Below are 22762 nucleotides of genomic sequence, written 5' to 3'. Positions count from 1 at the left end.
ATTAAACAAGGAAAGAAAAAGAATACGATTGAATGAAAGTAGATTATCTGGCTATATCACTGAATTTTACCATTAAGTTTTCATTATGGAATTAAGCCCAGAAACTGAAAAAGAAGCCCGTTGCAATACATACAGGTTTTTTTTTTTTTTCTTTTCCCCAACAGCGAAGTAGTGAATTTGACTGGGGATGGGGAAGGTATTATTCAGTGAGAGATAAGCAAAAACGGTGCCCGTGCATACTATGACTCTTCCAAATCATTTTAGTCTCCAGGACATGGAAATAGTCTATGGAGACAAGACCAGAAAGTGGCTTTGTGAACACCTATCCAGTTTTTCTATGGTTCATCTTTCATGAACTGATACATAATGAACAGTTAGTTCACAGTGATTTAATCTACTATTTCAATTTCAAGCATCAGCATCGGACTGATCTAAACAGGAAAGGTAATTTGTTAAAGAGACATTGGTTGGCCAGGGTTGGCCATTGTGGACACAGAAAACAGAATGGTGGTTACCAGAGTGGGAGGGAGATTGGGGGAGGGTAAAGAGGGCAAAGAGGGTCAAATATATGGTGATGGAAGAACAGTGGACTTTGGGTGGCGTGCAGACAATGGAATATACAGATAATGTATTATAAAATTGTACACCTTAAGCTTAAATAACCAATGTTACCTCAATACATTTAATTTAAAAAATAAAATGGAAACAAAAAAGGAGAGCCATTACCCTCAAGTAGCTAAATATGCTGAAGAAATGCACAATTCTGAAATGTCTTCAAAGAATCCAAAAATTAATAATCACATGTAGTAATTTTTATTGTGTATTAATTCTTTAAAAAAAATCACTTGGTCTTTCATCATAACATTCTTTTCACTACTGTATCAGGTAACTACACATTTGTATCTTTTAGGATGGGTGAGTCAGTGAAACATCTTTCTAGCAACATAATATTAGTCATCAAGTGCAAAGGTTCAACAAATAGAAAACAACATCAGAAGTTACAGGGGGTCTCAAAATTGAAAAAGTTTCTTACAAATAAAGGACAAAAAATTATTTGCTTTAAGTAGATGATTAGTTTCATTTTACATAGAAATATAGGTACCAAATACAGAGCTCATGATCATTTTATTTAACTAATTTAACCTACATTTTGTGTGAAATGATATTGTCTGCTCACCAATATTTTTTATAGGAGGAAATTAACATGTTTGCGTTTGATTCTGATATAGAAAAAATATGTCTGTCTGTGTCTACAATTCTCTCATCCATGTATTTTAACACTCCATCCTTCCCACAAATCATTCCTTTTCTTTTTCTATTTTCTGAACCCAGAATTGATAGTGCACTTTCTCATTATCATAATCCCTTCTGTTGTAATGAAAGCTTAGAAAAAATAAGGACGGGAAGGAAAGGAGTTGAGGGACAAAAGAAAACTCCTTTTCTGATCCTTCAAAAGAAAAAAAAAACAACAAAGAACATTTGATTTGGGGGTAACCTTTGCTGATATTTTTAGAATAGTAGTACAAATGCTTACTGGCAAAAAACAACAACAACAACAAAAAAACCCAGGCTAAGATAGACTTCATTGAAATCCCCAAAATTTCCCCCAAATGTTTCTCAACACTGTACAGTATGATGAACTTTAGCATTTGATTATTGCCATTTGTCCTCTGAAGAAAATAAATTAATTTCAAATGCCATAGCAGGATGATATCTTTAGAAGGCTCTGGTATTTACCCAAAGATAAGGAAGGTCAATTGAGTCTTGGCTCCCTCTCTTGGTAACAATCTAGTTGCTGGTATATAATGTGGTGTGTCCGGGTCTATAATGTGGTCTGTCCATATAATGTTGGAAATGAAGTAGCCTCTACTGGTCCCTACAGAGATGAACAGTACTTGCTCTTCACCATGCCTGCATAGGTCACTCAGGACAGAGAGGGATAAAGAACAAGCACAAGAAAAGGCTGATAGAAGATATAATCTTACTCCATGTTCTGTGATGTTGAGATTTGCATAGAAGCTGGAAAAAAGCCAAAAAAATTCCCCAAACAATATCTCTGCAATAGCGTGGTATTAAAGATGGAATCTCTTAATGTTTCTTCTTTTTCTCAGGCTTTGTGTTTTTCCAGTTTTTTTTTATAGTATGATAATTCATTTGTAATTATGCAAACTAATGAATAAATGAATATCCAAAAGAATAGACAAGCTTGACTTAATCTAATTATCTTCAAAGACCCATGAGGATAAATTTATTTTGAGAAATACCAGACTCAAAAGAAACAGAAAGCTAATAATAACTTCTTATGTTAAGTAGTTATGGAAAATACCCATTTTCATATAAGCAAGTATGTGGAAAAACATTTCGCAGATGTGACTAAGTTCTACCAAAAATAGTCATTCTGTAATGTCAATGGTTTCTTTCATCATAATTTTCCTTGCTCATCAAAAACTAGCAAAATCCAAGAACTTAAAATTCTGTAGCTTGTATTTCTATTATAACAATTTAAAAATAAATTTAGTTAGTATATTATAACATATTGTCTACATATTTGAGACTTTTTAAAATGTAATTATAGGAAGAACACATTCATATTTTTAAACTAACATAGACTTCCTGTTGAAGAGGGGCTATACATATGTATTTCTTCTATTCCTACTTGCCCTACTTGTCCACTCCCTCCCATAAAAGAAGACATAAAATTCCATTATGTCAAAATATCTGTGTTTTCCATGTTTATCAACATCAAATACTTTTTGAAATCATCTGTTCAAGCACTGAGAACATGAAACATGAAACTGTGCTGTAATTTTGTGTTGGGGGTTAGAAGGGGAAGGGTCTAGGTGATACTCCCTCAACAATTCTGGGCCCTGAGATAAGAACAGTACCACTCCTATTTTTCCTAATGCAATCCCTATTCATTGTACTCTTTTTTAAAAAGTTTTTGTTTTAAAGGCAGAAAGGGTATACCTGTAAGCGTGCTTGTCTTCTGCAATGAAATTGAAAGTGGGTTCTATAAGAACACATAGGTTTACAGAAACAGGAAATCCACAATATCATTAAGAAGAGAAGCTCTTCTTGTGGTACTCCAATAATTGGGGTAAACATTGCTCCTATACATTCTATTTTGGAGAATGAGTAAGGTGATCCATAGAAAGAAAAGCAACCAGTTCAGGAGTTTTTGAAAGCACTTGAATCTGTACTTGCAACTCAGGCTTACTTACAGGCATTTCTACTATCCACTGAGACCCTGACAGCCTGAGGAACAGGGTCAGGGCACACCTCATATGGTAACATTTCTAACCCTCTCCAAGTCATCAGGCAGATTAGTTTGTTTAGTTATTAAACAGCATAGTAAAGGAAGCCAAGCTAAATGCATTCACTGGATGGACTGCTATTTCACCAGGGAGACAGAATTGTCACAAGAGACCCAGACAAACATTTTGTGGATGTCTTCACAGTGTGGGGTTGGAATTAGTTTCCCTTCATAATGATAACACTGGGATGGCCTGCAGTGCTGCCACAGGAGAGGGAAGAATGAATGAATCTCTCATATGTGTTAGCAGAACTCATATGCCAACATATTCTGCAGGAAGAAGCTGAAATTGGAAGTTGCGAAGGGACCGTGACTAAGACTTTATGGTCACACCTCAGCAGACAGTTAGCAATCACCATCAACTTCATTTAGAAACAGCAGAGGTTGAGAGTTATAGTCTGTGGCTCTAAAATAATGTGATTGATGTCAGGAGATCACAGAAAACAGTCTTATTGTACTTTATGGGCATACCTTGCATCCCGGAGGAAGACCCACGTTGGTTTAGTTATGTAAAGAGCGGAATGACTATGAGCATGTCAATATTATTTAATAATAAGGTTTATCTCTTCATAATTAAGTCCTGTGTCTTTCAGAAAATAATATTGTTTGTATAGAAGTATCAACGGTACAAACTTGAGACATTAGGTGTATAGATTATATAATCCTATGCAATTAAAGCTTTTCTAATGAATGATTGCAATAATCTATAAATTAAATCTCAGTTGTAATCAATTATTGGTGTAGTAGTGTGGCCTAAACTAAAATTTCATTAACTTTTACTTTATTTGTATTCTAATTGGTTTATTTTTAATGTTTTGATATATTTCTTTAGTTCATTTATATTATCTATTATTTATTTTTAATGTTCAAATATATCTTTGTATATATACAAAAACACTATTTTAGTACTTTTTGCTACTAACAAGCGCGTTAACTGGGTTTGGGGTGCTAGTAAATTAGTTGTTTGGACAACTGACATTCATTATATTTAGCATGATTTGAGTAATCTCTAGCTTTCTCTACTCTTTGCAGTCCCTTGTTCTATTCCTTGACTGCAATGGGCATCTCAAGAGAAATGTCAGTGTAAATAGAAGGGCCCTGCTATCAGGAAAAGAATGAGGTGGGCAGATGACAAGCCTCAGATGAAAAACTAAGAGGGGCATGGTCATCTCTGAGATAACAAATCCTGGCTCAGGTTTGGACTGTCATGTTCATTGCTGCACATTAGACTCACCTGCAGCGCTATACAGTTCCCTGATCCCTGATCATATGGCACAACAATGAAATCATCATTACCTGGGCCACCTGGGGAGCTGTGTGTACTGTCAGAATCAAGGCCACTTCACTGAGGGCTTGGATGACATAGGTGACCAGAACTCTCACTGAGATTCCATGTCCCAGCCTAACAAGAGGAGTGATTTGATTCTGAATCCTTATCCAGTCAGGTAAGAGGTAGGAGGTGAGATGTCTGGGACTCTGAAAAGATATCCTGCTTCAAGTCCACAAACCCACTACCGCTACATTCCTGTACCCCAACCCCGGGGAAGCCTGGGGTAAAAGCACCTAACAGGGGCTTCATAAGGAGTGTGGGGTGCATTTCTAGACAGACCAGGTTCATGCAAGTCTTAATGCAAGCAGGGGAAGAATTAGTAGTTTGTTGAGGCTTGTAGAGAAAGTCTCTCTTCCTTTCATCCTTAGAAATAAAAGTTGTCATGGAGTTTAGTTTGTGTTTTGCCTTTGTTTTCTCATATTGCGGCAAGCAGTGCTAAAAGCAATTTATTTATTTCACAACTTGAGCAAGGAATTTTTCACAAAATATACCTTTTTACTATTGGATTTCTGTAGAAAAAAGTGCGGGATTCCACCATGGCCTACTTACAGAGTTATAGGAAGATGGACATGTGTAGGAAGAGAGGAGACACAGATGGAGATAGAGTAGTACCAGTAAGAGGTCACCAGGTACAAAGTGGCAAGGCAGCAGCAGCCAGCACACAGGCGTGAAAACTAATGAAATGGACACTTGTGAGCATCACAGAACTAGATTTGAATGCAAGAGTGGAGGGGAAAAAAAACACTTCATTAAATATGCATTTAGAAACCCACAACTGAATCAGAGTTTGCATTTCCACTGCTTGCTGAATTGAAAGAAAATCTTACTAGTGTAGAGCAAAGCTGGTCTGCTGTATGGCATAGTCAGGAACTGGGATATTTTGACCAATAGATAACCCAGTCAACTGAATTCTGCATAAACCAGCTTGGGGAGGTCTGGCCTCTAGTAGATTATAGACCTTAATTGGTTGAGGCTATTGTTTTATTATTCTGATTCTGAGACATCATTCAAAATGAGTCTTACATTGTATTCTTTTCATCACCAAAGGCCACTCAGGGACAGGCACTGAGTTGTAGAAGATAAACACCTTAAAGGGTCTGGATTTGGGAGGGAAAATAGGTAAAAGATTTGTTGTTAGAGTTTTAATTTTTAACAGAGTAAGACTGTTAGGTCTAGTTGACATATTAGCCTTCTTGAGAGCCTCTTAAAGACTGTGTTTCCCTGTGACCAAGCTCACACCCAGCACACACTGTGACCCTGCTGTGATCACTCAGCCTGTGTAATATTCATGTGGATCCATCAGCCTATCTGGAGAAAGGTCAAGATGACTCCCTGGAAAAGAAACAGTTCTCTGGCAAAGAGAGGCTGGTATTTCTCAGTATTTATGCATATTAACACTGTATGTTGAAAAAACACTTGCTATATTTTATTAAGACAATTGTAGGGATATATTTATCTTCATTGTTTCAACTGCACAAACCAGAAAATGTCATCAGGTACTTTTTATCCCTCACAAATACTTTTCTTTCCCTTCTATACATCAGCTAAAACATGCTGAAAACCTACAAGACTCATAGAAACTGGAAAAAAAAATCAATACTCCCTCAATTCTTCTTCTTTTCTTCATTTATTCAAGCAGCGTAGGCTTTTCTCTCCTGCCTGACTCAATTCATATATTAATTATATTATTTTCCTCTCAGTGCATCTTGTCACAATAGTGTGAATCAAGCAGTCTCCCAAAACAAATGCTATGTTATTCATTTGCTCCCACTTAAAAAAGCAAACTTTGATTCAAAATGGCATCATCTCGGCTTCAGCGTACCTGTGCAAAGCATGTTTTGCCTATTCCCCTCTTCTGCCTTCTAAGAGGTCCCCCTCATTTTATCATTTCCTAGAGTCAGGGTTAAATACTTTCTCCTCAAAGAAGGTCTGCTAGTACAATTTTTTAAATATGCACTAACGTTACTGATTACTCCAGAGCAACATATGTCCAAAGCATAAACAGGCATGTTAATTTTAAACTAATCTTTAATTACTTAATGAGCTCCTGAGAATTGATTCTGTCTCCCAGGGCCAAAGTACTGAAAAGAAAGCTAAGGTACTAAAACGAAAGCACAGAACAATGCTATCCTTCTTTGTCTTTTTACATATACATAAAATGTTTATGAATCATATTCTACATGGAGAATAATTACCATGTGATTATAGTCTGTTGGCTATAGTGGCAATATTACTGATGCAATAACTAGTGTTTATTGAACAATTCATATATGCCAGGCATTATAGTAAGAGTTTTACATGAACCATCTCATTTTATTCTTAAAATACACCCGTTACTTCATCCTCATTTTCCAGGCAAGATTAGGTGGCTAGCTCAGGGATTATAACCAGAGATAAATCTGATTCAGGAGGCAGTAGGACAAACTAATCATTGCTCTAAACTGCCACATTTTGAGTGATGTTACTTTAAGTTGTAATAGTCATTTAAAATTGGTGCACACAATTAAAATACAATACAAGACACACTTTCGGTCACAACCTTATATACTGATGGGGATTTAGTTTAGATTGGGGCCATTAACAACCATCTATGACCTTGAAAAATTATGTATTTGGCAGAAAGCTAAAAGTAGGTATAAAGCACATTTAGCTGATAAAAATATGTTTAGTTTGCTAGAAAATAATTATGGGTCATTTTTAAAGAGTCTAAACACATAAATGTCAGATTATATCTGTCAGAAGCTGTCAAGAATAATTTCTATCAGTCTAAAATTGTCCAGGGATCGTTCCAAATCCAAATAATCTTATGGAGTGCTAATGTTGACATTAGAATTGTTGCAACAGTACATGTATGTGGAGAGATACATACTGTCTTGCACCTTCCTCTGGTCCACATCAGATTTACAACAGGGAGTGGAGGTCAGGAATACTTCAGAGTCTGGACATGGATTCTATGCAACGGTTTTCACATGAAAACAATTATTAATACCTAAGCTCTGTATGGCACTGATTATTTCCAAAAATTCTGGGGCTCCATCTGCTCTCCCCTACTTAAGCCACTTAAAAAAAAAAGAATAAAAAAAAGAAACTCCAGAAATGAAGAGGCTTCCAGGACTTCACAATTAATAAGCAAAGAGCTATTCAGTACTGCATAAATATGGGGGAAAGAAAAAGAAGAAGAAATTCACATGAAAAGACGAAAATCAAACTCTAGGTATTAGACTATTGCACAAACAATGAATATCTCAGACTGCTTATGGGCCTGAGATTTATTCTAGGGGGACATGGAAATGTTCTAAAATTAGATTGTGGTGACATTTCACAATTTTGTAAACATACTAAACAGTCATTAAATTGTACACTTAAAATGGGTGAATTTTAGGGTATGCAAATTATGTCAAATTATATATAAAATTATGTTAAAATTATGTTAAATATGTCTCAAATTATATGTTAAAAAAGAAAATATTCAGAAATTGGTTGCATTTTTATACACCAATAACAAACTATCAAAAAGAGAAATTAATAAAATAATCCCATTTATAATTGTACCAAAAATCTGTATACTTAGGAATAAGTTTAACCAAGAAAGTAAAAGACCTGTACTCAAAAAATTATGACATTGAAAAGAGAAATTTTTAAGACACAGATAAATGGAAATATATACCATGTTCATGGATATAAAGAATTAATATAATTAAAATGTCCATATTACCCAAAACAATATATAGATTCAACACAATCCCTATCAAAATACCAATGGAATTTTTCACAGAACCAGAACAAATAATCCTAAAATTTTTATGGAACCATGAAAGACCCCGAATAGCCATGACAATCCTGAGAGAGAAGAACACAACTGGAGATATCATGCTACCTGATACCAAATTATATTACAAGGACACAGTAATCAAAACAGCATGGCACTGGCATACAAAACAGACACACAGATCAATGGAACAGAATAGAGAGCCCATAAATAAATCCATGCCTATATGGGCATTTAATCTATGACAAAGGAAGCAAGAATTTACATTGGGATAAAGACAGTCTATTTAATAAATAGTACTGGGAAAACTGGTCAGATACATGCAATATAAAAATGAAACTGGACAACCTTCTCATACCATATACAAGAATATACTCAAAATGGATTAAAGACTTAAATGTAAGACCCAAAACCACAAAACTCCTACAGAAAAATATAGGAAAGAAACTCTCAGACATCACCCTCAGTGATATTTTTACTGATACATCTCCTCAGGCAAAGGAAACAAAAGAAAAAATAAACAAATGGGACTACATCAAACTAAAATGTTTTTTTTTTTTTTCCACAGCAAACCAAAAACACAGTCTACTGAATGGGAGAAGATATTTGCCAATGATACATCTGCTAAGGGCTTATTATCCAAAATTTATATTGAACAAACTCATACAATTCAACAATAATCCAGTTAAAAAATGGGCAGAGGACATGAATAGCTATTTCTCCAAAGACGACTTATGAAATAGCCAACAGTCGTATGAAAAATTGTTCAAGTCAGTCATCATCAGAGAAATTCAAATAAAAACTGCAATGAGATACCTACCACCTCACTCCTGTCAGAATGGCTATCATCAATAAATCAACAAACAACAAGTGCTGGCAAGAATGAGAAGAAAAGGGAACCCTCCTGCACTGTTGCTGGGATTGTAAACTGGTACAGCCACTATGGAAAACAGTGTGGAATTTCCTCAGAAAATTAAAAATAGGACTACGTTATGAGCAGCAATTCCACTCCTGGGTATTTATCCAAAGAAATCCAAAACATTAATTCAAAAAAATATATGCATCCCTGTTTACTGCAGCACTATTCATGATAGCCAAGATATGGAAACAACTGAAATGTCCATCAACAGATGATTAGATAAAGAAATGATGGTACATTCATACAATGGAGTATTACTCTACCATAAAAAAGAATGACATCTTACCATTTGCAACAACATTGATGGACCTAGAGAGCATTATGCTAAGCGAAATAAGTCAGACGGAGAAAGACTCACTTATATGTGGAATCTAAAGACCAGAATAAACAAGCAAACAAGAGAGAAATAGATTCATAGATACAGAGAAAAAAACTGACTGATAGTTCCTAGATGAAAGGGGATGGGTGAGGAGGTGAAGGGATTAGAAAGTACAAATTGGTAGTCATAAAATAGTCACAGAGATGTGAAGTACAGTATGGGGAATATAATCAATAATGTTGTAAAGATTATGTAGGGTGTCAGATGGGTATTGGACTTATGGGGGGGTCACTTCATAGATTGTATAAATAGCTAACCACTGTGCTGCACAACTGAAACTAATATAAAATAATACTGAATGTAATATATATGGCCATGGGATATAAAGTAGAGCATACGGAATATAGTGAATGGTATTGTAGTAGTTATGTACAATGTCACAGGGGTCGTAGACTTTGTTTACCACTTTGGGAGGGGTGTAAATGTCTAATCATTATGTTGTTTTGTACACCTGAAACTAATAATGAAATTAAATTAAATTTTAAAAAAAGAAAGAGAAGAAAAAGAGACTGTTAAAAAACAACAGCAGCAGCAACAACAATAACAACAGAACTGAAACCATAAAATGGGCAAGTGAAAATGAACTCAGAAAAGAGACAATGGCAATTTCACACTGATAATTTAATCCAATATCTGTTCTGGCATATTTCAAGACACCTTTTTAATGATGAGGGATTGATTGTTCAGAATGTTCTTCTCAAATGGAGCCTGTTGTAGTGAGAGGATTCAAAACATGCCTTGCAAGAGGTCCGTTCCATTCTAGCGTTAAGAACCTACTGATGTTCAGTGACATGGAATGCTGAGAACTCAGTCTCAAGGCAAAGTCAGAAACAATGCTGATGTGATCATTTATCCTAAATATCAACAGGACAGAAACAAGTGGCTTATACTTCCTTAGGAGGAGTGGGTTTCATTAATAGCTACTGGAATCAGTAATGATGGTTTTGAAAAGCAAAATCTAAATGCGCGATGTTAAAAAGGGTTACTATTACCGACCAGAGCCACCTAGTAAAGTTTTCCCAACACATTCTTTTAAGAAGCTGAACCTTCTCCCCATGCCTCCCACAACCAGGGGCTGCTATTGTCCACAGTTGCTCTTTTTCTAATCCCCATAAAGCTACCCCACAGGCTCCCAGTGATACTGCTAAATGTTAAGCAGGCAGAGCCATAAAGCATGACAAGTTTAGAACATGTAAATAGGATATTTTCCCAAGTTTAAAATGTCTGGCATGAATGAATGTTCCTATATCTCGTACCACATTTTATTTTCTATTTCAGAACCCCCTTTTCAATTGGTATAAAATAGGCTGTTCAATCAGCCAATAGAAGGGATCTTTAACCTCAGAGATAGTTCAATTTTCAAAACTTGTTTAGCCCCTTTGCTGATCTCCCAGGCAAACTGTTATCAAATCACCAGCTGATTACCCTGAAACATGTGACTTGAATACATTATGAAGAAAATAGGCATATTGGACTTAATTGTCACACCTTGTGAAATTATTACTAATTTTAGCATTAAATATTTTTAGGAATCTTAAACAAATGTTCTTTCTCTTAACTCTAATTAAACTTGATTTCCAAATTAATATCAATTTTATATGTTAACGAAATAAATATATAAATTTTTTTGGCCAGGGGAAGACTTAGCAGACAGATAAATCTCAAGTACTTTCTACAAGCAAAGAGACTGAAGACACTCTTAGAGCTGAAAACAGCTTAGGTAAGAGAATTAACTGTCTCCACCAGTAAATGTCTCATTTTCAATCCTTGCTGATGAAAGAAGCGATTTTTTAAAATACCTATAGATAGGTTTAAAAGTTTAAGTTAATATCTAAGACATGATTTTTCTACATTTTCCACTCTATGACCAAATTGGACATGTATTTTAAATTTCCAATAAGTATTATAAATTAAAGTTTTAATTTTTTAAGGTGCAGGTGAGTCTTTTCTTTCATTTTCCTAGACTTTAGCATACATTTCAATAAATAGTATTTATGAGTTTATTCTTATATATGTTTTCTGCATTATGAATCAGATTTAGTCATTCCTCATGGAATTATCGGATATTATTAGCATGTCTAGAAGCAGGTAATGAAACTGAGTGGTCACTACAGTCATGCAGATTACTGACTTCTAGTGAATGGTTGGTTTTTCACTACTCCCACACAGATTAGTTTTTCATATTCATAGAGCAGCAACTATATTTTATTGTGTGTATATACATATATATATATATATATATATATATATATATATGGTGCCATAAATAAGTATACATATTTTAAGAAAGGAAAACTGTATTAAAATTATAATACTCAATATAAACCAATAACAAAAGATGAATACAAATCATGTTTGACTTCTGCAATTACAAGAGATGCTCAACGTGGTTACCACCAGCATCCAGACACTTCTGATTATGGCAAACTACTACTTGCTCAGTGTTGACCAAAGTGTCCAGTTGTATACATTTTTTTGGCAGCTCCGGGATATATATGATGCTATCAAACAATACAGTAAATGTTTAAATTAAAAAAAGAAATGTGTTACAGTAAAAGACACATCGCCATTATTCCCCCTCAAAACACTCCCCCTCATTTCGAGCACACTTATCCCATCGTTCTTGCCACTTTCTGAAGCAGTTCTGGAAGTCCTCTTTCATGAGTGTCTTTATGGTAGTTGCGCTGTTGTAGTTGCCTCGATGTCCTAAATCATTTTGACTTTGGGGAAGAGCCAGAAGTCTCACAATGCGAGATCCAGTGAATAAGGTGGATAAGGACACACTATCATGTTTTTATTTGACAGAAATTGCTGTATATGAGAAGCGATGTGTGACATGGAGCATTGTCATGATGGAGGATGACTTACTTTGAAACACATCTTCTCTCAACTGTAGCTCACACCTGCCTGACGGCACCAAACAAGTTGAAACTTGTCACACACTGTTACTAAGGTTCCATGTGCCGCTTCCTGTATTGAAAACCCCTGCTTCTCTGTTGGATGCTACTTGGCAGTTTCATTCATGTCACACATTGCTTCTAGTATGGAAATTTTTGTCAAATAAAAACAATACGGTGTGTCCTCATCCATCTGATTCACTGGATCTGGTACCATGTGACTTCTGGCTCTAACCCAAAGTCAAATGACCATGAAAGGTAAACATTTTGAATCGATTGAGGACACTGAGGCAGCCACGACAGCGCAACTAAAGACACTCACAAAAAAGGACTTCCAGAACTGCTTCAGAAAGTGGCAAGAATGATGGGGTAAGTGCACTTGAAAGAAGGGGGAGTATTTTGAGGGAGATTCATGGCAATGTGTTTTTTATTGTAACGAATTTCTTTTTTAAATTTAAATATTCACTGGATTTTTGGATCACACCTTGTAGTTTGTTTGGTTGGTATTGTTTTGACCCAGTATCCATTTATTCTCCATTGATAACCGTATGCTGAGAATTTCCATTTAGCTAAACAAATACAGAGGCCTCGGCTGGCTATAGCAGTTAGTGCTAGGAGCAGCATGTTTGTTTCATTTAGAGCCTTTTAGATGTAGTAAAGGCCTTTTCCTAGGACTTCTGGAAAATGGATTCTTACTCTTTCTCTGCATTTTTTGTTTTTAAAGCTCTTTGGGGTAATCCTGTGCGAAAATGTGGCCAGTTCAGAGAAAGTGAGGCTGAGAGGTAAAAAAGAAGAAATATGATCAAGGTGATAGTTAATATTTTTTAAACAAACACTTGTGTAGTGTTTACAATGGGCGAGACACAGTTTTAATCACTTTACAAATACAAGTAATTTAATCTTCTTAACAAACCTACGAAGTGAGTATTATTATAACCTTGACTTTACAACTGAGGAAACTGAGGCACAGAAAACACAATTAATAAGTGGAGCAGGAACTTGGACCCAAATGATCTGGCTCGATTCTGTGCTTAGCCACTAAGCTAGGCACGTAGTTTGAGCCCTTACTTACATCAATGGTAAGGTAATACATACTTAAAAATCAGTTCTAAAAAACAAAAGGGAGAGAAAGAGAGAAGGAGAGAGGGAACACTTGATTTGTTGCATTTGCCAACTTCCTTGCCATAAATATTCTAACTGTGGCTGAATGTAAGCTATTAACATAACATCATCTGGTTACCAAAATTCCTAAAAAAAAGAATAATCGAAGAGTTAGTATGAGCCAGCTGCTCTCCTACACTACTGGAGCTTACACCAAACCTCCCTTCCACAACACTGCATTTTTGTGACTCTATAATGTTCCTTTGGTTTAAGCCACTTTTGGTTGCGTTTTGTCTTTTGTAATATTAAAGAGTCCTAACTGATTCCAAGTTTCACAGATAATGAAATATTTTCATGGTGTGGGGACAGAGCCTCAGAAAGCAGTTTTCAGGCTCTCGGCCTCACATGGAAAAGTGCTGGCTCAGGTAGTAAATGGCCGTCAGCTGTGATTGGCTGGTCATCAGCTGTGGCTGGTTGGCCATCAGCTGTAACCAGTGAGCCATTGGCCACTAATATAACTGCCATGGCTATGCTAGCAGAAAATGGGGGCTAGCAAGGAGATGGTGGTTGAGTCAGCAAGCGGCGGAGTGAGGGTTGAGAATTGTGTGGCTCCTGGTTCCTGTTTCTCTAACCTAGCCGCCAGCGAGAGTATAGTGGTATGACTCTCCTACCTATGGCTCCGTGTGTGTTCCTTTTTGGCCTCACCATGTCCTGTGTTCTTGTGTGGGGAGCAGAGACCCACAGGAGACCCCGCACAACACATGGAAATTATTCTTTGTTATCCTAGATCTCTACAATAACCTCATGAGACAGACAAATCACCCAAAATTTTCCCATCTTACTCATCAGATACTGAGGCTTGAGTTGGCTATGAATTTGGTTTATATAGTAACAGCTACATAATTTGCCAGACCTAGTGCAAAATGAAAATGTGGAGTCCCTTGTTCAAAAATTATTAGGAATTTCGAGGTGATGATAGCAGAGCATGAAACTAAGTGCAGCGCTCTTCTAAGAGCGGGGCTCTGAGCAACTGCCCAGGCCATACACCTGTGAAGGTGGCCCTGCGTCTATGACACTCAGCTAATGAAAGACGTAGCATTGCACTCAAGATCTACAAGTCCCATAGCCCTTACATTCTATTTTACTGGCTCCCTGCAAAATACAGGATCTTTAAATACATTACCTACACTTCTATGTAGAATTTACTCAAATTATTAATGATAACGGTTTCATATTATTGACTAATTTCAAGTAAACAAACACTCATGACTCACTTAAAGATTCCTATGTTGCAACAGCTATATATTAGATCACAAGTATATCCAATTTTAATTTCTTATTTACATTATGTTACCTTTAGGTAAAATTTTTTAAAATCTTACATAAATTTATTAAGCTACCTGTAGTGCTCATTTCTACCTTTCAGACAAAGCTAGATAAAGAAAACAAATACTATTTCACATATCAGATTTTTAATCATTTTATCTGATAGAGTCCCCCACCATACACAATTGCCTTATTTATTAAAAGTTAGGCAACTCTAAATATCCTAGGGTTTTCTAAAACAAACAAAAACACCCACTTTTATTTCCCACTACAAAATTTCAGAAACACGCCAGTTTTCTTCTTTATGGAAATCACGAGCCCAAGTGCAGCTGTTTACAATGCAATTACTATTTTTCTAAGTGCCAAGCTCAGTTTAATTAATTTTATTACTTAGAGTCTCACACTCAAAAATCATTATATCCCATGACAATATTTGATGATATATGATAATGGAATAAGGAAATGGGGAAAACAAATCTTTTATATAAGATAGCATTTAGAAGTTAAATTATACAGCTTTACGTAACATCTGGGTTCCACTACTCAATTTTTGATGATTTTTAAAGAAAACAGAAAACTCACCGCAATAAATAGCTGAATAATGCTTTAAGTTTAATATATGTCAACAAGCAGCAACAGTTACCATGAATTATAATCTAGAAGCAGAGGCTCAGTGTTTTCAACATTTCTCTTTTCTTGTTGACTAACCTATTTAATTTTCATTTATGTTTGAAACATTAGATCCTAGAGGGAAAATATTCCAGCATGGTTCCCAAGAAACGTGGCAAATACTCTAAGTAAGTAAATCAATACATTGATAATGATTTAAAAATGGTTTTCTAAAACTTTAAAAATTTACCATTTTTGTTAATGAAGAATGAAAATACATGTACCATACCACCAAAGAGGCAGCAGGTAGTTGAGGCGGTTCCTACATTGGTGCTGAAATGAGAGCATTTCAACCATACATGAATTGTCCATGAACTACAGTAGCATTACCTGCTCAGATCTGTTCCGGTGCTGGTATTGATACTGAGAAAAGGTGTTATAGGAAGAATCAGTTTTGTCTTTCTCAAATTGTTTCTTCACTCTGGCCAAACCACCAGGCACTGTGCACATTTCTGATTCCTCCATCATCTAGGACAATTTAAGAAAAAGGAAACTTCAGCTTTATATCTACTCAGAATAGGATGCTCAAGCTATTTTTTTTTTGATAGCTAACAATGATTGATGGGTGGCATATTAAAAATATATTAATATACACAATTACATCAGTAGGCTCTTACAGAAAATCCTAATAAAAACAATCTCTCCATGTTATTTTCTCATTTATCAGTCCTTTGACAGAAGTTAGAAGAATCTTCAAAATATTGAGTTAATTCTCCTTACCTCAGATCTTGATGTCTGGAAATTAGACCTATTAGAATGTATTTCTCTAATAATACACAAGTAGTAGAAATTAGAATAATGGATTCAATTTTAACTCACAATAAGTAGTTAATAAAATCCAAAATGTACATATAGGCAACGCATTATTAAGAACATAAGAAACAATTGATTCATTCCAAAATGTATTTAAATCATCAAGAACGAATAAAATAGACTCTGAGTATCTCTTACACAAAAAGATTAATATCAGCAATAATAACAACTACTTAATACATAGTGCACAGTGAGTTGCTATGTACTTACATGTATTTTGTTATTTGATGCTTCTCCGTATACTGTGAGATATGCATAATTATTATCCTGATTTTAAAAATGAGGAAATTGAGTATTGGGAAAGTAAGGCAGCCTGTGAAGTTTTCACAGCTAGTGTGTGAGTGTTGGAGCTGAAATTTGAATTCATACTAAATTATTAGCCTTAAATGGCAGGCAGAAAAGCAGCAGCTATATGACTGCAGTACTCAGCTCTTGGTATAGGTGTGTGAGAATCAGAGGTGTTTCAGGAGGGGTTTGAGATTAGAAAGATTGTAGTCTGTCACTAGCATTTTACAGATGAGAAAGTTTATTACAATAGGCATCATTTGGAGCAACTCGAAAAACACTGAGGAGTCTTATCAGATTTTATGCTCTAGTGGAAAGGGCTATAAACTCAAGGGCTTTGGTTTTGATAATTCAGCACACTCCCCAGCTCAGCAGGCACTCAAGCCCAGATGGGAATGACAGCTCTCCAGCAAAGAGGCCCCATGACAAAGTGCCCTCCTTCAGGTCTGCTTAAAACTAGGGGGGACTCAGTAACACTTCAAACCACAGGAGTTCTCTTGAGGTCTGGCCGACTCCTCACATAACCTTGGAAGCCTTGAGACATGAAAGGAACTGGATGTCCTGGATACCCGTGAGCTGAGGTTCCCATACCACAGACTGTGGACTCCTGGGGTCCTGGAATCTTTTCCCCAACATGCATTCTCTCAAACAGATACTAAAAATCAACTATGGAGACTGAATTCAGGGTTATCTGAATTACTAGCTAATACTCAAGGGGTTGCTTCATCAAGTCCATAACCTTTTCCAATTATGTGGACTGTTAAATAGTTAAGAATATGCACATTGCCTCCATGGAAAGAAGAGATAAGATTATGTAATTACCATATTTCCCTGAAAATAAGAACTAACTGGAAAATAAGCCCTAGCATGATTTTTTCAGGATGCTCATAAATATAAGCCCTACTCCAAAAATAAGTCCCAGTTAAGATCTTCAGCCAGATGGACTCATTTTGTACATCCCTTGCAACACATGACAGATGTATCAAATTATAAAATAATAATATTAATATATAATTAAATATAAATAAATAATATTATTGACATTAATAATTAAAATAAATGATAATGTAAATTATAATTATTTGTAAATACCCAAGTGGGTGCCTTTGGACGAGAGGTAAACGCCTATGTAAACAGATTAACTCAAGACTTATTGCAGGAATGACCAATAGGAATACAGACACAATGCACGAATAACGTGTGCACTTGATAACAATCAGATGTGGTTATGTCTAATCTGAATCTTCATAATTCAATACATCATGTGTTGTAACGGATGTACTTAATGCACTCGTGTGAAATAAAGAAACGCTTTCTGAATTTTGGTGCCTGCAATTTTTCGTAGCTTTTGCGTGGATCATCATTCTTAACTGTCATCATTTTTGTTGCCACTCTTGTCTCATAAGTCGTCAGTAACACTTGATTTAATGGTAGATTTTAAAGAGGATAATATTTTGACCCCTAGACAAGATGAGTCTAAAAAAAAAGAGCTATTTCATCGAGTACAAGAAAGGAATCGTGGAGGACTCCCAGAGCAAGAATCTTACAGCTTTCTGCACAGAAAAGAAGTTGGATCTCCGAATGGTCTGAAAATGATGAGCAGAGTACAACAAGCTCAGTTAACAGGTGGACAAGGGAAATGTTGCCGACCTGTGAATCAGGTCGGCAACCATTATTTCCTGAGCTGGAAGACATCATCTATGAATGGATTGCTGACAGAAGAGCAAAGGCTTTGGTTATGCGCAGGGGTGATGTTCAAGCATTTGCCCTTGCAATGGCACCACAGTTAGAAATACCCCCGGAAGAATTCAAAGCATCACAGCACTGGCTGGATGGCTTCCTTCAGCGATATGAACTGTTTCTAAGATCGACAACACTGTTCAAGCTGGAAGATACTGAAGTTATTAAACATGCACTTGCATTCAACTCCTTTGTTGATGGCATTGGCTTTTCTAAATACCAACTCTCCAACATGATTGCTATGGATGAAACTGCAGTGTTTATGGGCCAAGAATCTCAAATGACAATTGATCAGAGGTGTACCTAGTCAGTCTACATTCCCTCCACTGGTTACAAAAGTTCATGTGTTACCTGTATTTTGGCAATTCGTCTGGATGGAAAGCCACACCTCTAATCATCAATAAGGGCAAGAAAGATAGGGTTGAACGTGTTTCAGGCATTTATGTTCTTGAAACCAAAAAAGCCTGTTGCACACAAGCAGTTATAAGGAAGTGGGTCGATTTAGTGCTGCCACTTGTTTTGCGAGGTGGCGAAAGAGGTCTGCTAGTCTGGGATCCAGCCAGCACTCACCGCGCTAAAGACATGAGGAACTTCCTTGCAGGGAGAAGAATAGATCAAATAATGATTCCCGCAGGAATGGCTGCCTATCTCCAGACTCTTGATATTGCAATAAATAAGCCATTCAAAGACCATTTGCGCATGGAAATCAATGACTACATTGAAAATAGAATGGAGATAAATCAGTGTGGAAACTCTGTGAAGCCTAGCCTGCAAGAGGTCATGACTTGGGTGAAGACTTCATGGGATAAAATCACTGACAGCCATGTTGCCAATGCACTACGAGCAGGCTACACGCACAAGAAGTCCTCATTTAAGGAGAGCTGTATTGCTGGACATGAGAGATTGGGGCCAATGGTTCTATAAGAAATGGGAGTCGCAAGAAATTCAAGTCGGAATTCGGGGTTTGGAGAGTTACGACAATGTTCCAGAAGAAGATGACATGACTGTATTTGAATAAATGTAGATTTTTGTACATGAATAAATGTAGATTGTTGTACTTGAATAAATGTAGATTGTTGTACATGAAAAAAATAAGACGTCCCCTGAAAATAAGCCCTAATGCACCTTTTGGAGCAAAAAATTAATATAAGACCTGGTCATATTTTCAGGGAAATACAGTATATGTACTAGATATTAGGTGTGATCAAACATATGGTGAATGTTTAAATATAAAAAAAAGATATTACAGTAAAAGACACATTTCCATTAATCCCCCTCAAAATACTCTTTCTCGCTTCGAATACACTTATCCCATAGTTCTTGTCACTTTCTGAAGCAATCTGGAAGTCTTCTTTTGTGAGTGTCTTTAGTTGCGCTGTCATTGCTACCTCAATGTCCTAAATCGATTCACAAAGTTTACCTTTCATGGTCATTTTTACTTTGGAGAAGAGCCAGAAGTTGCATGGTACCAGATCTGGTAGTAAGGTGGATGAGGACATACCGCAATGTTTTTATTTGCTAGAAATTGCCATACCAGAAGCAATGTGTGACATGAAGGCTTTCCGCTGTGGTCACAAAATATGGTGAATGCTACTGCTGAGTGCCATCCAATGGAAAGACAGGGATCTTCAATACGGAAAGCAGTGTGAAGAATCTTAGTAACAGTGTGTGACGAGGTTCAACTTGTTCGGTGCAGTCAGTCATATGTAAGCTACGGTTGAGAGAAGGTGTGTTTGAAAGTGTCTTAAATCATCCTCCATCATGACAACGCTCCGTGTCACACATCACTTCTGGTATACGGCAATTTCTGTCAAATAAAAACGTGATGGTGTATTCTCACCCACCTTATCCACCAGATCTGGCACCATGTAACTTCTGGCTCTTCTCAAAGTAAAAATGATTCAGGACATTGAGGCTACAACAGCACAACTAACGACACTCATGAGAGAGGATTTCCGGAACCCCTTCAGAAAGTAGCAAGAATGATGGGATAAGTGTGTTTGAAACAAGGAAGAATATTTTTAGGGGGATTAATGGCAATGTGTGTTTTACTGTAACTTTTTTTTTTTTTTTTTTTTTTTTTTTTAGTTTAAACATTCACTGTATGTTTTGACCATACCTCATATATATTTTGTCAGATTTTGCAACAAACTTCAAATATAAGTCCTGGTCAATTACTGCCGTCTGATACATGTTAAAGTCATAAGAAAGTATGTCATTTCTTTTGAAATTTAAGATAATAAAGGTGAAGTGTGAATTAAGGCTACAATATTGGTTTTTGTTTGTTTTTGTTTGTTTTTATTTTGTTTTGTTTTGTTTACCCCTTTGCCATTTAATTGACATAAGTGGCCTTTCTCAATTGATCATTATAGAAAATACATAAATATTAAATTACAGAAATTAAGGTAACTATAGTTAAGAAGAACCTTATTCTTTCCAACAACTACAAACAATGTCCAAATCCCATGCAAATCAATCTGGTAAACTTCAGTATTTATGCTAATGAATGGATACTTTCATAGTAGTGCATTTTCTCAAAAACATCAGTTCCTGTATTGAACAGGTTGCGTTTGATCTACCAAGTGGATTAAAAAAAGGATATACCCATTCATTTCCTTTAGCATTGTGCTCTGGAATCAGACCAAGTTACACTAAAGTGCAAACAGCTGATTATTTTTACTACTAGTAATGCTACCACTATCCCTAACTCCCCTGGTACTGCTGTTACACTGTAGGTGCTATTCGCCTATCTAAGTGAGGCAAGATTTTTAACTGGAGTGTAGTGGTGTTCAGCTCAGCTTGTAAATGAAGGTTTACTTATGTGAGATGGCAGGATTCACTCAAGGAGCAGTGTGTAGCCGTCAGCTGGCTCAGATGGAAATTGTTCCCATGACTTTGTGTTGCTCAGCGCCATATACTAAATATCCCAACTCATCCATGTTCTTGTAAATGACCACAGAACTTAGGTCGCTTTGTTTTGAACATGTTCATGTTTATCCTCATTCTAGCTTTCTTGTTCTTGGACTCAGAGGTAAGATTTAGAATCTAACGGATATGCAAATAACAATGCTGTCTTAAGTTAAATATCTAACACAGAATTTACTCAACATTAAGTTACTTTAGTAAGTGAAATACCCAACACTTTAACGTAGGTAAATATATTACATAATCACCAATTTCCTTTATAAAAAAACTATTCTTGTGTTCTAGGGCATAACAGAAATAACATAATTTGGGGAGTTAGACAGACAGTGATTCTAATCCTGGTTCTGATACTTAAAAGCTTGGGCTAGAGTTCCTGATCGTGAGTTTTCCTTTTCGTAAACTTGGAATACCAATGTATTTCTCACAGATTTCTTGTGAGTATTAAAACAGATAAAAGAAATAAAGGTGAACAGACCAGAATCTGGCATTCAAATTTATTTCTTAACAAATGTTACTTCCCCTTTGTCTTCTATGGGGATTTTGCAGTCTGTTGCCTTTTCATGGGCATAATGTTCATTTAGGTTCAACCAAATGCCATCTGGCTGAGTATGGGACAACAAGAAATTGATTATTGTCATCTATCTCAATTTGATTGAAATATAATTGATTCAGTTTGGGGCCAAATTACTGACTTCCAGATTTTACTGCAAAATATTTGGTTTATTTGTGTAGACTGAAATTGTAGTCATAAGCAGTTTCCATGATTTTTTTTAAGTTGAACAAGCATTTTATACAACTGAGCAAATAGGCAGTTATTTTACATTTCTTTAGATATTTATCAGGAATTCTCTGAAATAATAATATGTGTTCTTGTTTTTCTGTCACAATATTTACTTAGGGTCAAATCAAATAGCAGAGCATTTGTTGGGCCAAAGATGCTTTCTTGTATGAGAGGAGGGAGTTAATTATAGTCAAAATAATACTGGAATAAAGAGACTAGACATTTAGCATGGCTTTGTTGCTAATTCAATAATTTCCATAAATCACTTTTCCTCAGCTTTTTTTTTGTCTGTAAATAAGCAGGAAAGAGAATTCTTAAATTTCTTATATGTAAACTATCTCCAGAATAGAATTACATTTAAAAATTTTTGTATTAAATAATGATAATTTAGTTTCCTTATGTGCCCAATTTAAATATTCCCTTTTTAGCACATTATAAATACAAATCATGCCCTACAGAAATTTTTATGGTTTTATGGTATATTCTCCTATGCCTGGAAAGATAAACGTCTTTCT

At 35.9% G+C, this 22762-nt stretch overlaps 1 protein-coding gene across 2 annotated transcripts in view; it reads right to left on the bottom strand.

Annotated features, from left to right (window-relative positions):
* XIRP2 (xin actin binding repeat containing 2) overlaps positions 1 to 22762 on the bottom strand; it is an 81013-nt gene that overhangs the window by 33708 nt on the left and 24543 nt on the right. For both annotated transcript variants that reach the window (XM_081050914.1, XM_081050913.1), the window contains exon 3: positions 16034 to 16171. In XM_081050914.1, coding sequence (XP_080907040.1) covers positions 16034 to 16171 — 138 coding nt within the window. The remainder of the gene's footprint in view (positions 1 to 16033; positions 16172 to 22762) is intronic.

This window comes from Rhinolophus hipposideros (genome assembly GCF_964194185.1).
Source record: "Rhinolophus hipposideros genome assembly, chromosome: 6".
Taxonomy (NCBI): domain Eukaryota; kingdom Metazoa; phylum Chordata; class Mammalia; order Chiroptera; family Rhinolophidae; genus Rhinolophus; species Rhinolophus hipposideros.
This window is presented reverse-complemented; position numbering and strand designations above follow the sequence as displayed.